Source organism: Hyalella azteca, unplaced genomic scaffold (assembly GCF_000764305.2).
Source record: "Hyalella azteca isolate HAZT.00-mixed unplaced genomic scaffold, Hazt_2.0.2 contig4152, whole genome shotgun sequence".
NCBI lineage: Eukaryota > Metazoa > Arthropoda > Malacostraca > Amphipoda > Hyalellidae > Hyalella > Hyalella azteca.
This window is the reverse complement of record NW_025934377.1, coordinates 147,105-161,759: the sequence shown is the minus strand read 5'-3', so window position 1 is coordinate 161,759 and position 14,655 is coordinate 147,105. Positions and strand designations below refer to the sequence as shown.

General features: G+C 37.6%; 1 protein-coding gene across 1 annotated transcript; it reads left to right on the top strand.

Moving 5' to 3' along the window:
* Positions 1-8,003: 8,003 nt before the first annotated feature.
* LOC108673097 lies at positions 8,004-14,222 on the top strand. The gene is made up of 10 exons (XM_018160879.2): positions 8,004-8,238; positions 9,031-9,304; positions 9,655-9,774; positions 10,184-10,393; positions 11,075-11,159; positions 11,438-11,626; positions 12,060-12,260; positions 12,576-12,668; positions 13,223-13,321; positions 13,617-14,222. The coding sequence occupies exons 1-10, from the start codon at positions 8,208-8,210 to the stop codon at positions 14,220-14,222; spliced, it is 1,908 nt and encodes a 635-aa protein (XP_018016368.1). The 5' UTR covers positions 8,004-8,207.
* The last annotated feature ends 433 nt before the right edge of the window (positions 14,223-14,655 follow it).

Below are 14,655 nucleotides of genomic sequence, written 5' to 3'. Positions count from 1 at the left end.
TTGCTGTTCATTGTTCTTCCCGAGGTGAAGTACTTAACACTTTTCAGCATTAAAACGCAGCTGCACCGTATCAGCCCAGTTAACTAAACTATCAAGATGATCTTGCAATTACACTTTATTTGACGCATCCTTAACTGTATTATAAGCTTTTACGTCGTCGGCACACATGGAGCACACGCTTGACACTACTTAATTCTGGCAGATTGTTTACGAAAGCAACGAACAAAACCGGCACAAGAACATTTCCGTATAGCACGCCACTGCACACTGTTGCCCAGTCTGATACGGTTCCGTTAATACTGATACGTTGTCGACTACCTAACTAGGGGAGCGCAGCCGTGCACCACCAATTTTGTGCACCAATAAGCCTTGAATCGAACGCCTTGGATCTCTCCGGATATCCACCAATCAGCCGTGCACCACTCGATCGGCTTTGTCCTCTTCCGGCCTTGACCACCACCTGCCGTGCACCACCAGGCCGCGGATCGAATCTGACTTCCTGGTATCGTTAAATTACGTAATTTTACGTTCACCGCATCTGAGGTTAGGTTTCAGATAGCATAGTTCTGTTCCAAAATTTATCGTCCTTCGACAAGTGGCCGTTCGACCGAGGGCTGGTTCGACCCACGGCCTAGATACGGACGGCTTGAAGTGTTGAAGGCTACGTTCCGGAAGGCAGGAATCATGATGGTCCATTACATCCAGGGCAGTTGTGGTCTTCGGCAGGCGACCCACTACTAGTCCACCCCCCCAGGCTGGACCTTCAGTAACTTGTGCAGACTCATGCGAGGCTCAGTTCAGGGCATGGATATTGCAACTAACTGGGTTGGGAATTATTATTTTCATTTTTTTTTCTTACTGTCGATTCCTTCCTGTTTTGTTATATATATATATATTTTTTATTACGTTCATTTTACGTAATTTAGTATAAAGATTATTATTACAAAAGATCTTTCGCGGCTCTGCCGTGTTCCACGGCCCTGCCGTGTTCCACGGCTCCGCCGTGGAGTGTTCTCCTCAACAGGTGCTAGGGAGAGTTTGAGCCGTGCAGGCATCTTGAGTTAGGCAGGGTTTTCAATGAGTTGGTAGAGAGCCAATTAATTAAAGTGATGAATTGAAGTGATTAATTAAAGTAGTTAAAGTGATTAATTAAAGTAATTAAAGTGATTAATACAAGTAATTTAAGTGATTAATTAAAGTGATTAACAACTATGACTCAAAACTCGGTCGTGGGGCCACATTGGACTAGTCTTCAGAGGCTCCCGCAAATTTGAAAAGAAAAAAAAAGACTACCTACTAGAAAATCTCTGATCCATTGGAGTACGTTTCCCTCTATTCCCAATGACACTTTCCGCAACAGCCTCCCATGCCGAACACTGTCATTTGCTTTGGCTAAATCGAGGTACACTGCATCCACTGGCTCCCTTTCGTCCAGCAGGCGAGTCCAATCGTTCAAAGTAGACAAAAAGTTAGTGGTGCAGGATATACCGGCAATAAAGCCATGTTGACAGTTTGATAGGAGATGGTGAACAGTCAAGTGATCAATAATCCTATCCCTCACAACAGATTCCATTACCTTACAAACAACACTTGTCACACTGGCGGGCGATAGTTACCGGAGCGACTTGCATGTCGCCTTTTTTGAACAATGGTGTCATTTGAGCTTCTTTCCAGTCGGCCGGATAAGTCCCTTCATTCAAAGTTTTTTGAAAATTTTATATCAGGGGTGTCACTCTAAGGTCTAAGAACAGAGGAGCCGTAGCTCCATAAGATTCAATGATTATACTTAAGTTAATAATTATCTATTTTTTATGAGCAAAATATTAATTCTGAATTACTTATACCTGTCTCGAGTTACTGTATTCAAGCGACGTAGATCGCTCCTGAAGTGCTTCTTGCCGTCTCAGCAGTATACAGTCACATCAGTGTTGAAGTAATTTAGCGTGCCTCCGCTTCGAATCAATCTCGGCTGAATCAAAAAACAGTAGGTTTGTATTTAGAAAAAGGATTATCACTTATTTGCTTCCAGTTATCTGTCAACAATCGCAACCCTAGATGCTTGAGGTGAGCTTTCCTGATATTCTCACTATTATCGGGCGTCATCCTCATTCATGTGTTTTTTATTCTTATTGTTATTGCTATGACTTTATTATTTTATTAACATCATAATAAGTGTAAATTATATCCCCGCTTATTATTAGGCACTTATTCATTGGATCATCTCGATCATATCACTTTTCCAAAAATGTCAACAACTCTGATTTGGCGAAGTTTTTTCTTGGTCATTTAAATTTAAGCATTGATATATGTTGGCGTTCGTGTCCCCGGATTTGTCAACTGAGTTGAGGCTTGCGTCTTCGTATCAGAGTTACCACACCACAGATATATCAGTCAATTTTCCATATCATAAATATTATTATTCTATTATTGAAAGTTTCCATAGAATTTGAATGTAAAAATAAGTCCAGTTACACATCAATTTATTATATTGTTGATGTTTGACACATCAGCATAACTAACCAGGAATGATAATTTAAAGAGCCACTTTATTATTGTGACGTCATGATTGACGTCATACCTCCTCAATTTTGTCAACATTGGCCTCAGAAAATCCCTTGATGGCGCACAGTTTGCGAAGCGTCATCATCTGCACGCCTTTGATGGTGCAAATGCCGACGCTCTTGAGCTTCTTGATGTAGGCGGAAGTAATGCCGTGTGCCTGCATCTCGTCAATGTCTGTGACGAAACTCATCTCTTCGTCCTCCAGCTACACGTCATCGCGCCCCAGGGCAGCATAGTCGGCTGCTGTTGTGCCCCGCATCGGTTTAGTCGGCGCAAAAAAAAAAACAATAGCGCCTTTTTTCCATAAATGAGAAAATACGCTAAAAATCAGTCGTACAAATCAGTAAAAAAATTAGAAACGGTCGTCTGCTAAAATTGTCACTGCAATATCAATAAATATGAAGATGACCGCGCAAATAGCAATTAAGAAACTTTTGCTGAAAACAGTTGCGCTGTGAAAATATTAGTCAGTCATTGAATCTCTACCCAGTTAGTAGTACGTGCTACCATGGTTGAATTAATACGTTATTAATTAAACCAAGCGTGATACCATGCGTATCGATGCTTCGATGGAACTTAAGTTGAGGCATTATGTAATACTTTTTTATAAATTTGAACAAATAATGATAACCCAGATTTCAAGAAACTTAGAATTGACAGTAATTTTTAGGTGAAATTCCAGCACCGGAGTGCGTTTGTTGATGTATTTGTCATACAATCATAAACGAGCATCAGTTATATGTATGTGGTAGAATCTCAGTACATCTTGAGCAGTTAGTTTGTCATAAAACATATTATACTGAAATGAAGGCTTGTAACAAATCGCGATGTTCATTTTTGCATACACGCAAAGTGAAAAATATATATACCTTAAAATTATGATCCAATCTAAATTTATACCTGATAGTTCTGACGTATTTCAAATTTTATGACTATTACTATTTAGTACTTTAGCAAATCTGAGACTTTCTCAGTCGATAACGACATCGAAGAACACTGGAGGTAAAGTGAAGGAAAACACTTTACTGCCAAATTGTTTAAAGTCAAGTCACCAATTTTTCGCAGCAAACAAATTTTCGTGAAGTGGTTACAGTTTACAATTGTATCAGTGTATCACAGTTGAGCTGAGATAGAGAGGTGCGGGTTCGATCCCAGCTCTGTGCGCCAGTTTCCGGTCAGAATCGGCGAGGAGGCCGGGCGGTTAAGGAAATCAGAATTGGGGCAGTGAGTTGCGTGCTCGAGACCGCAACATGCTGTGAATGTTCTGAAAAGTTAAGAATCAGCGACAGGCCTACTGCCTAATATACGCTGAAACCGCTATTATTACTATTATTATTTATTATAAAAAGAACTTTATCTCTTTAAATATGATTATTATATAACAAAAAGAGGTGATTTTAGCTTTAAAATTTCCTTTAATAAATTAATAATTCATCATTTTAGGCCAGAGATGGGGTTAATTATGAAATAGTTATTTCTTCTGTCTAGTGTGTATTATTCGCTCTATTTTCCTAAATATAATAAAGGTTTTTTAAATCTACACCACTTATATTCATTTATTCGAAAATATAAAATGCCTAGTCAATGTCGACACCGCTATTACCATTAGTATTACTAATACATGTACATCGCGATCAGAGTCAGAATAGTTGCACAACAGCTTTAAATTTTGATTAGAAGTTTTAAGTCCGTCAGAGGTATAATATTCGGAGGCTAGGTGGCCCAGTGGTAGGGGCTGGGTGGCCCAGTGGTAGTGGCTGGGTGGCCCAGTGGTAGGGGCTGGGTGGCCCAGTGGTAGGGGCTGGGTGGCCCAGTGGTTAAAGTTCAGACTACCAAGATTGACGCAGAGAGGCGCGGTACCTAAGCACAGCAGAAATTGAATAAGAGAGTTGTGAGTTCGAGAACCGGTCCGACACTTCAGCGAACTCGCGTGCGAACTCGCCTGCGAGCTCGAATGGAAAACCTAACTTAATTTTCAACTCTGGCACGCATAACTCCTTCAATTATGAACGGATTTTATTCAAATTTGAAATATAAGTAGATAATATCAGTCGTTCATAATTGAAGGAGTTATGCGTGCCAGAGTTGAAAATGAAGTTCGAGCTCGCAGGCGAGTTCGCACGCGAGTTCGCTGAAGTGTCGAATCGGTAGTTCGAGACCGCAACAAGCTGTGGATGTTCTGCAATGTTAAGAATCGGCGACAGGTCTACGGCCTATTAAACGCTGAAACCGCTATTATTATTATTATTATTATTATTACTATTATTATAGTGTTGAGAATAATTAATTGAGATATATGTTCGAGCTATGACATTTCTACGTCCGCAAATCCTCAAGATGCTCAAGATATCTAAGCACGTAGTGCGGTCCTTAGCTTGCTAATAAACTTTTTTTTCCCGCAATGATCAAGCAGTTATTTCTGGGAGCTACTGTGACGCTATATTATTTTTTTGTATGATTCATCGATGGTAGGAACTCTGTAATCGCCGTGCAAAATAGCATGTAAAGTCGCCGTGTAATCGAGCATGTGTAGTCGACTGAATTTACTTTTAAACGCCCCAGAATTTGCCTCGTGTTGAAAAACATGATTTGGTTAAAATTTACCTATCGTAAAAATTTTGTTGAATGTTCATTGCATTGCAGCAAATAAGCCATTGAAATGTTAACTTGAATGGATCAAAATGTTTCGCTAATTAGTATTGAGTGTGGGTATGAAGAGGGGTTTTACATTTCCTTCGCATTTGATTCGTTATGTGCAGAACTTTATAGCAACATTACGTAACCTCGCAAGGAACTTGTAAATTTTGGCGCATAAATTATTAACTTCAGGGCAAATCTTTGTTTACATCGTGTTGTGTTGTGTAGTAGCGGCACTTCGAAGAAGTGTGTTGTCTGAGATCTGTCTATTAACTCTGGGAAAAAGTTACCGAACTTTATTAGAATATCCTGACTCCAGACAGAAATGCGATAGATTTTAGCATTCATTTTGTTTCGCCAAAATTAAATGTTTACTCAGGCTCCATTACATGTAGCATGAATTGACTACCAAGTACCTGCTCATTGGACATTTGGACTGATTGGAGACTGGAGTCCTAGTGGAGACTGTCTGACTGTGGTCTGGCAGGTCTGCCTCTGTCTCTGTGGAGTGAGAATGAGGCATTATTTGATCATGACGAATCATGTCGTCATAATATGTTTAGAATTGGAACCATTTTGGATTCTCCACTACCTTAGGCTTAGAATAAAAAATTAATTCTCCATCATAAATTGCTTGAGGCTCTAAATATACATATTTTTAGTAAATTTGAAAAATGGTCAATGACTCAATGGTGCATTAGTATCAATAACTAAATTGCGTCATGCTCTTTTATCAATGATTAGATAGAAAAATAATTCATCAATTGTCATTTACTACTAGTACTAGGATGGAATTCTAATTTTGAACGTTCATATATTATTTTGATCCACCAAGACCACTTTTTCTACCCAACATCGTTATTTGAGGCAAAAAATGAACTTCTTAAAGGCATAAAATACATAGGCTAACTTGCTCAGTTTCTATAAAGTACCTAACCACTTGGAAGTTTTATGCCTGCACCTTTCACTCAACCAGGGGAGGAAAAGATCTACTCTGTGAGCCGCGACTGGATTTTTTGAGCCGCGAAATAACAAATTTTCAAGCCGTAAGCCAATTTCTCAAGCCGTGGAAAGCCATTCTTGAACCTCGAAGTTTCAAACTCTTGGCGGCGATGGCACGCGCGCAGCGTGCGATCACGATTCATGAATAAGCTCAAATTTTGCCCTAGAGACAGCAGTTAAACATTATTCCCTAATTCACATGTAGTTTAGCTCATGCTAATGCCTACCTTACGATATTGCAAAAATATAACACGGTTTTACAAGAGTCTGAGAGGCAAGTTCAAGATCTTCATCTCTGACAATGCTGACATAACGCTCTTGCTGCTGTCACAGTTTAACATATACGTTATACGAGTATGACGAGAGCGTAGTACTAAACCGCGGAGGCGCGGACTTGAATATTTGAGAATGATAAATTTTATGATAAAGAAAAAAAGAGTCAAACATACAAAGTTTGGGAAACACTTGTTAAGATGTTTTGACCAACCAGTGAACAAAAGTGGTTCACCTGCAATTAAATATAAGCTCAAACAGAATAACTTGAGAAGGCCACTACCTTATAGCTACGACTAATATAATTAAAGAAACTAAAAATCATTAAAATCATGAGACAATTTTATGAGCAATTCAAGACATGTGTTGTGTGATTCTAGGCAAAAATCCATTTGCAACGTTAAACATCTTATAAAAATTTACGTTTTTTTTCAATGGAAGGTAAATGTGAGTTAATTTGCATTTAGAAAATATTTAGACCAACATGAAATTTTGTAGATAGGCCTGCTCTACACACAGCTCCTTTCACAGGCTCACAATGTTTACGAATGCTTAGGCCATACATTCAAAAATACACACGAATGCTTAGGCCACACATACATTCAAAATGCGCATCATTTATTTTTAATTCAAATGGAAACGAGCATGATGGAAGACCTATTTGTTTGTCACACTTCAAGGAATAAATGAGAAAATAANCACGCGCGATTTCGGAAGCGCAGAAGTTCCTAATGAGCTCAGTTTACCAATTTTCATTGCAGTGGAAGGTGGTGTAACTGTAACGCGGTGGTAGGGTTGGTTTTTCGATACGTTTTCTTATATTGACATGAGAATATATTACCTATACAGAATTCCACACTGTTTACTAGGAATATAACTGTTTGTAATTGTAGACTCAAGGTTTTACCATTTTATCAGTATTATTGTTTATTTTGTATTGCCAAAATCAAAACTAAAACTTTCCAACATATTACTAAAATATTATGAATTCAAAGTGAAATAATTCTAATTAGTATGAAATCTTATTGCTTGGTTGCATATTTTTGTTAGGGTAAACGCGGTATATTCCGACATTGTAGGACATCGTTGCTGACGCGTAGTGAAGTGTTTTGAGAGTCATGTGAAGGCAACAGAACTTACGTAACGCATACGGTTTTTTTTTTATAGTTTTTCATTTCTCGATGCGTCCTTAAAGTGTCGGAATATACCGCGTTTACCCTACTAATTAATAGGATTCATAAAAAAATCTTGTGGTTCTAATAATTGTAGGAAAGCTATAGTCTTGCTTGAAAATTTTTATAAATTTAATGCTTGCCAATCTGGAATATCAACCAAAATTTCCTTTAAATAATAGGTAAAAATCAAGATTAGAATTTCCCTACTTATGAATGAAATATTTTGGGTCCAAAGTGAGCAATTTTGTAAAATGTCTACACTCTACATTTGCTTTGTCATCTTGAATGCAACCATTATAAATTAAGTTGTGCAACACCTGCAGGTTGCAGTTAAAATATTTATTGTTATTTCAGCATGTTATCTGCATTGATTTGATAAATCACTTTTTTAATTCATTAAAAGATCATGAAATTGTTATTTGCATTTTGTCTGTAATCATACAATTAAAAAAATATATACATACATGTCTTACTGGAATTATTTGTCTAAGTTTTCATAAGTATTATTACACTATTATATCAAAATAGTAAAGCAAAAGCACTATACACTGATGAGAAATGGATAAAAATTTGATTTTTATTTGTTCAGGTAAGATATTATTGTCTCCATCAAATTTTAGATGCAATAATAGCGATAATTATTATTTAGTCATTTTCTCATCTATAAATTTTATATAGATACATGGTATAAACTTGTTTTTCACCATTCAAAACACCATAACACATTGGTTTGAATGACATATTCAATCCACTATTTCACCATAACATATTGACTGTATTTTCCTAAATGCATGTCATTCTTCATTGATGTTACCAAGTTTCACTTTTTGCATAAATGTGGTACAAGCCATGGCAGCAATAGAATAAAAATAAAGAGTTGTATAACTGCCATTTCCAATGCTTCCTGCCTTATTAATAGCATATATACATTCTTGAAAGTGGGAGTAATTTATGGAAGTTGTTATGGTTATGCAGAGTGCAGTATAAACAACTGGGTTTGTCAGGTCTTTGGAATTTTTTGCAGAGAAATTTAAATTTTTGTGTTGTGTCTAAATTATCTGATATTTGTCCTTACATCAAAATATGAAATATATTAAAAATCTCAAATAATATAATTGGTATTTGCCAATTTATATTTCCTATTAGAAAATGAAAATTTTCATATTTTTCAAACTTTTTACCAATAAAATAAAATTTTTTTTTGAAACTCCATCTCCAAAAATTTTTTAAATATATATACTAGCATTACTCTCTGGTCTTTCAGCAGAAGTTGCATTAATTCATATATACTGTATATATACCATTATGGATAGGTAATTATTCTAAATCATATTCAATCCTTTGAAATAATTTCATCTACTAATACAGGTTTCATTTGCAGAATGGCAGCAGCAATTTTTCAAAGAGCAACTGTTGAAGAGCTTCAACTTTCTAAAAGATCTTTCTTGCAAGAAAAAGCCAGAAACTTCATTTGTAAATATATGGTCAATTGTTGTTGGTGAGAAACAGTCAGATGAACAGGAAGGCTTGGCACCCAACAACAGCCATGTGAGGCTCATCAAACACTCTCTTGATGAAGAATCTCCACTGGCAGAATTCTCTTCAATGGATCCACATTCCAGTTCTGATTCTCAAGAAAGTGATGATGAATTCAGGTTAGTGATATCAGAATATTACTGGTAGTGAAAAAAAAACAGTAAAAAATTCTTCATGAGATCTTGCTTACAATGTTGCATACCTATGCAGTGTTATATGGTATCTTCAGAAAACTTATTTAAATTGTAATGAATATTGAAATTATACTAATCGGTTGTTGTAGTCATTCGCACTTTACACCCCTCAAAATCTGCCTTAGACAACAAGCTATAAAACCATTAGTGACACCTGGTTTGGTATCCCTGCAATTTCATTAGTTTATTATACCATATGTCTTTTCTCGTTTTTGATAGGTATAAGAAATTTTGCAAAGAGGTTTCAGTTTTGTTTTGACTGAATTACTTCTCAGATCACCAGACTTCCTGGCCCTGGCAGAGCGCTTGCATGAGGCAGCAGACAGCTTTGGTGATGTAGGAAGCTATCTTGTGCAAGTCGTATGGTGTGTCAAGTCATATATCCCTGATCCAGGGTGAGTTTTTCTTGTTTTGAGCCCCTATAGTGCACTAGGCAGTTTTGAAGTTGATCTCAGTGAAGAGAACCTGAAGTGCACATATTGTGGAAAAAGTTAATTTTAATATAGATAATTGGTGCACTTTTTGTATACTGTGAATGTAATGGCATTTTTACTCGTTTACTTCAGTTTGGTGCTGTATTAAGTTATTTAGTTTGATTTAAAAGCTGCAAAACTGTATTTTTGATTGAGAAAATTATCATTGCTCCCTTAACAATTTTGTAGAAATGTCCATGCTTTGATTAATGCACATCACATATGCAAGTGTGTGTTGAACACGGTAACATAAGGAACGTCCCTTCATACACTTCACATTTTGTGTAGTGTACACGTACACGGACAACTTGTCGGTAACATAAGGAACCAGGGAAGTGTGTGAGGTGTTTGCAGCGCTACACAGACTGCAGTTATGGCACAATGCTTGCATCGCATTTGTCACTCCTGACCCTGCTAATGTGCTGGGATGGCCGTCTGCTCTGCCTCTCCTTATCTCCAATGATGCAAGCCAAATTATTGAGGAGTTTATTGATTGCATGTGGAGAGGCAACATATTCTACACAGCGCAATCAAATGACAGGTCTGAACTTGCTGGGGAAAATTTTTGGTTACAAACCAAAGTTATTTCTGCTGAGAATAAACAGATGAAGAAATATTCAACGCAAGTTTTTTACAGCATATGTCTTATAATTTATAAGATCTGTTATTAGTATCTTATCTTATTTATCTCTTATTTTTATGGGCCACCAAGCAATCCTAGCCTTGCTTCCAAATGCCATGGAACTCATCAGAATTCCTGCAATAAGGGTGAAATATATATCACAACCAGTTAATATCCTTCTCAGTTTCAGGCTCAAGTAACCACTACATATTGACCTGAATTATCTGCTTTATTTATCAGGCTTAATGTGAATGAGTAATACTCGATGCACTATATTAATTGGGTTAAGGTATCTCTGAGCTACCCCAAAATGACATTTCGTGTGCTATACCTACATTAAAAATTTTGTCTAGCATTTTAAATGCTAGACTCAAATTTTTTGAGTTAGATTTAGCATTATTATTTCTGTAGACTAATGTCCTGTTAAAGGCGAGGTATTGGTGGTATCCTAATATATAAGTATAAGTAATGAGGATGCACGCTCAAAGAGCCACTATATTTTTCAACTGGTTAGACCTATAGAAATTTTTGCACAACCCAATATTTGTATTAGGTATAGGATTTGTTATAAATATTTTCTTATTTTGTTTTTACATGAAGTGAGGAAGACGAGCAGGTCTGCATACCCCAAGTTACCATTAACTGTGTTGCTGGTCAAGCCGCTCTCGTGGCCGAGAGAATCAAGGTGAGAATTTGAATAAATTCTTAGGGTCAAGCCCTACAGGGTTATACTTTGTTCACTCCAGTACTATGAATAACTTACATGCTTTGCGGCAATTAATGCAGAACATTTTAACTTTAGTATTTGTACGTGTTTTTATGATAAGGCTTCTGTATGCTAAAGAATTTTTTTATGTAAACATTCGATGCAGTCTCCAAAACAAAACCCATGTTTGTCAATATGTTACTAGATTCATAATTATTAAATATAAATGGAATTTTATACCTGTACTCATATTACAGAATGGTAAAGTGCACGTGATGCAAGAGTGCAGCGTTGTGTCGCTGGTGCAGCTGAGCAGCATCCCATCTTTGTTCATACGTCCAGGAGCGTTGTATTCCATCACTCCTGTACGCGATCAGCTGCAGCCTGCGTCTGCGGCCCTCAAGCTCACCTCGCAAGCTTTGCAGCAACTCACGTCGCACGAAGAGGTTGCCATATCATTGTTGAAGCCAATGTCAAACTACTTGAATATTTTTATGGATATTATATCTCCCATAAAGTTTATAGTTTATTATAAAATTAAACTTGAAACTTTCCCTTATGTTAAAAAATAGAAGTGAATTCGTTCACAAATGATACAATTGTTAAAATTTAAGATATCATTCATGATGACTGCTCCTTCTATGCCGTCATGGCAAATAATAATTTATTTATATTTTCATGAAATTGGATTGATATTTGTTTTCTCAATGCAGAAAATTTTCTCTCATTTCACCCTTTGAGGACAACAAATGTACCTACACTAGGTACCATTGTAACATTGTAATTTTTTCAAAATTATGCAGTCTAACAGGGGTTAAATATTCATCTAGGTATTTAAAATAAGAACGAATTAAATGAGACTTCATGTTGTGACTGCAGGTTGGCAGCTTGCTTCGTCTCAGATACTCGCACGCGGCACCAAAGTTAAAAGGAGATTTAGAGGCCCTGACAACAGAGCGCTGGAAGAAGCAGCTTGCCGACGGGGTCTTCGACGCGGTTCCTGAGATGGCCTTCGAGAGCAAGATTCAGGAACACCTGCTACACTTCCTCACCCTCAGTTCAGGGCAGCATGAGAACTCGGTGAGTGAGCTCTTGGTTTCTTCATTACCATGTATCAATGAATGCCAGTGGTTCCTCTGAGAGCAAATACAGGAGTTAAAAGGTCAGAATTGTTCCATGTCCTTGTTTGAACAAATTATTTAACTTTGAAATCTCTTTATATGAAAGTCATGAAAGATTAGCCACACTTCCTCCTCTCATTTTACAACGAGCGCATCTGACTTTATTTCTCGGTTTCCTGTTCTCAACGTGTAGGTCTGGGCTGAAAATTCTTTAACTTATTTTCCACACTCTATTATTTTTTTATAATTTTAACGCGCAGTTGGTTATTGACAGGTGAGCGCTGTGTGCATGCGGCCCCCCGGCAGCCTGGGCGAGGACGTGTGGAGGCTTGCGTGCCTAGATGACGCGGCTCCCCAACACTCCGAGGTGTGACTTGACCTGCAATCTAGATTAAATAATTGACTCTTGCATAAAATTCTTAGTCTACGTTTATACTCCCTACATTAGCTTATTTCTATCATGCGTTTCCTTTGAAGGCAAATTGAGCAAAAGTTCTAGAGAAACTTCCTACATTAGCTAATTTATATAATGTTTGCTTTAGGTGCAAATTAAGCAAAAGTTCAAGAGCAGAAAATTAAAAAAATATGCATTATATATCCAAAGTTTTAAAGTAAGGGTAAATTTCCTTGGATTTTTCATTGCTTTTAAATTATTGTGTAAATAAATTGAGCTGTCGGTTGATCATTTATCTTTGAACTCAACGGTTGCAGTGTAAACTTTATAAAATCAGCTGATATGATGGTCGTGTAAAATTATTTGATAATTGACAAAAGTACTCACTCTAATTTCAATTCCGTTTGATTGTTGTATAGTTGTGCTTTCTATTTTTTGGATATCTATTTTCAATCTTTGCCGTCACCAAATTGTATCATTTAGTTTTTCCTTCTGAAGAATGAGGATTATAAATGTGTACATTCCAGGGAGATGAAAGTATTCGTGATCTTTTGAAAGCGACGCCGTTCTTCTCGAGTCAGCAAATGCACGTCCTGGCGCACTTGCAGCTTCACTTGCCGGCTCAGGTAACTGAAGAGCAGCAATAACTCACTTTAATGCTGAAGGCGAATCATGAACTTGAGATTAAATTATTATGAACTTGAGCGTGGAATTATGCGTCATTTCTTCTGTGTTCATCAGCATTTGTGAAGAAAATGTATTATTTTACTGTAAAATAAACAGTAGTATGTAATATCTTTTGAAGTTTTATTTGGTTTATGTTTCAAGTATTAGTCTGCTTAAAATTTTTAGGTTAAGCGTATTGATGAAAAGTTACAGTATAACCATGAAATGTTATTATATTTGTTAGATCTTTCACAGGTCAGCAAGAAATTACAGAACAAAGGCAACAACCTGGCTAATTTGTGGGACCAAACTAAAGATGAGCTGGAAACTTTGGCCAGTCGGGAAGTTCTCTCTGTGATTCGAACCTGCGCGGACACATCGTTCGACGATGACCTGCCCCTGCAAGACCTAAACGCAGACTGGCGGTTTACAAACGAACTCTTGTTACCTAAGCAATCATGGCCGGAGTACCGCGCTCTGGTGGCGGCTGAGAGGCAAGAGGAACAGGAGCAGAAGCATCTAAGCCAAGCTAGTCGTCTCTTGGGAGGTCTTCCTGCTCCGACATGCTCCTTGAACCCCAAGTCAACCGTAGCTCTTGATGCTCATCAACTCACAAAAATATTCAGAAGAGACCCGTTGTTAAGAAAGATTTACTACGATAAACTTGCTCGGCATCGTTCGAAGAGCGATGAAGAGGAAAACGTTGCTGTTAAACTCACGAAGCTTTCTTCACTTACTGATCAATATCCATTCAAAGCAAACACCAGCCCCAGCAGTGCGAAGACTGCTCAGTGGCCCGACGCTCTATATCTTCACTACCACGGCATTCACTACAATAAAGATCACAAAAGGGAGGAGTGAGTATCAAAGACATCCCTTTCATCACTAGACTATTACATCTTCTGTCATCACTACACTGTTAAATCCTTTGTCATCACTGCCCTATTAAATTACTCGTCAACACTCCTTTACTAAACTCCCGTAACCAGTGCCTTGATCACACCCTCAACACCACTAACGCTCAGTCACCTCTGTAACACCCCCGCCACCCCTCTAACACCTGTCTCTTATACACATCTAGATGTGTATAAGAGACAGCAGTATAACCATGAAATGTTATTATATTTGTTAGATCTTTCACAGGTCAGCAAGAAATTACAGAACAAAGGCAACAACCTGGCTAATTTGTGGGACCAAACTAAAGATGAGCTGGAAACTTTGGCCAGTCGGGAAGTTCTCTCTGTGATTCGAACCTGCGCGGACACATCGTTCGACGATGACCTGCCCCTGCAAG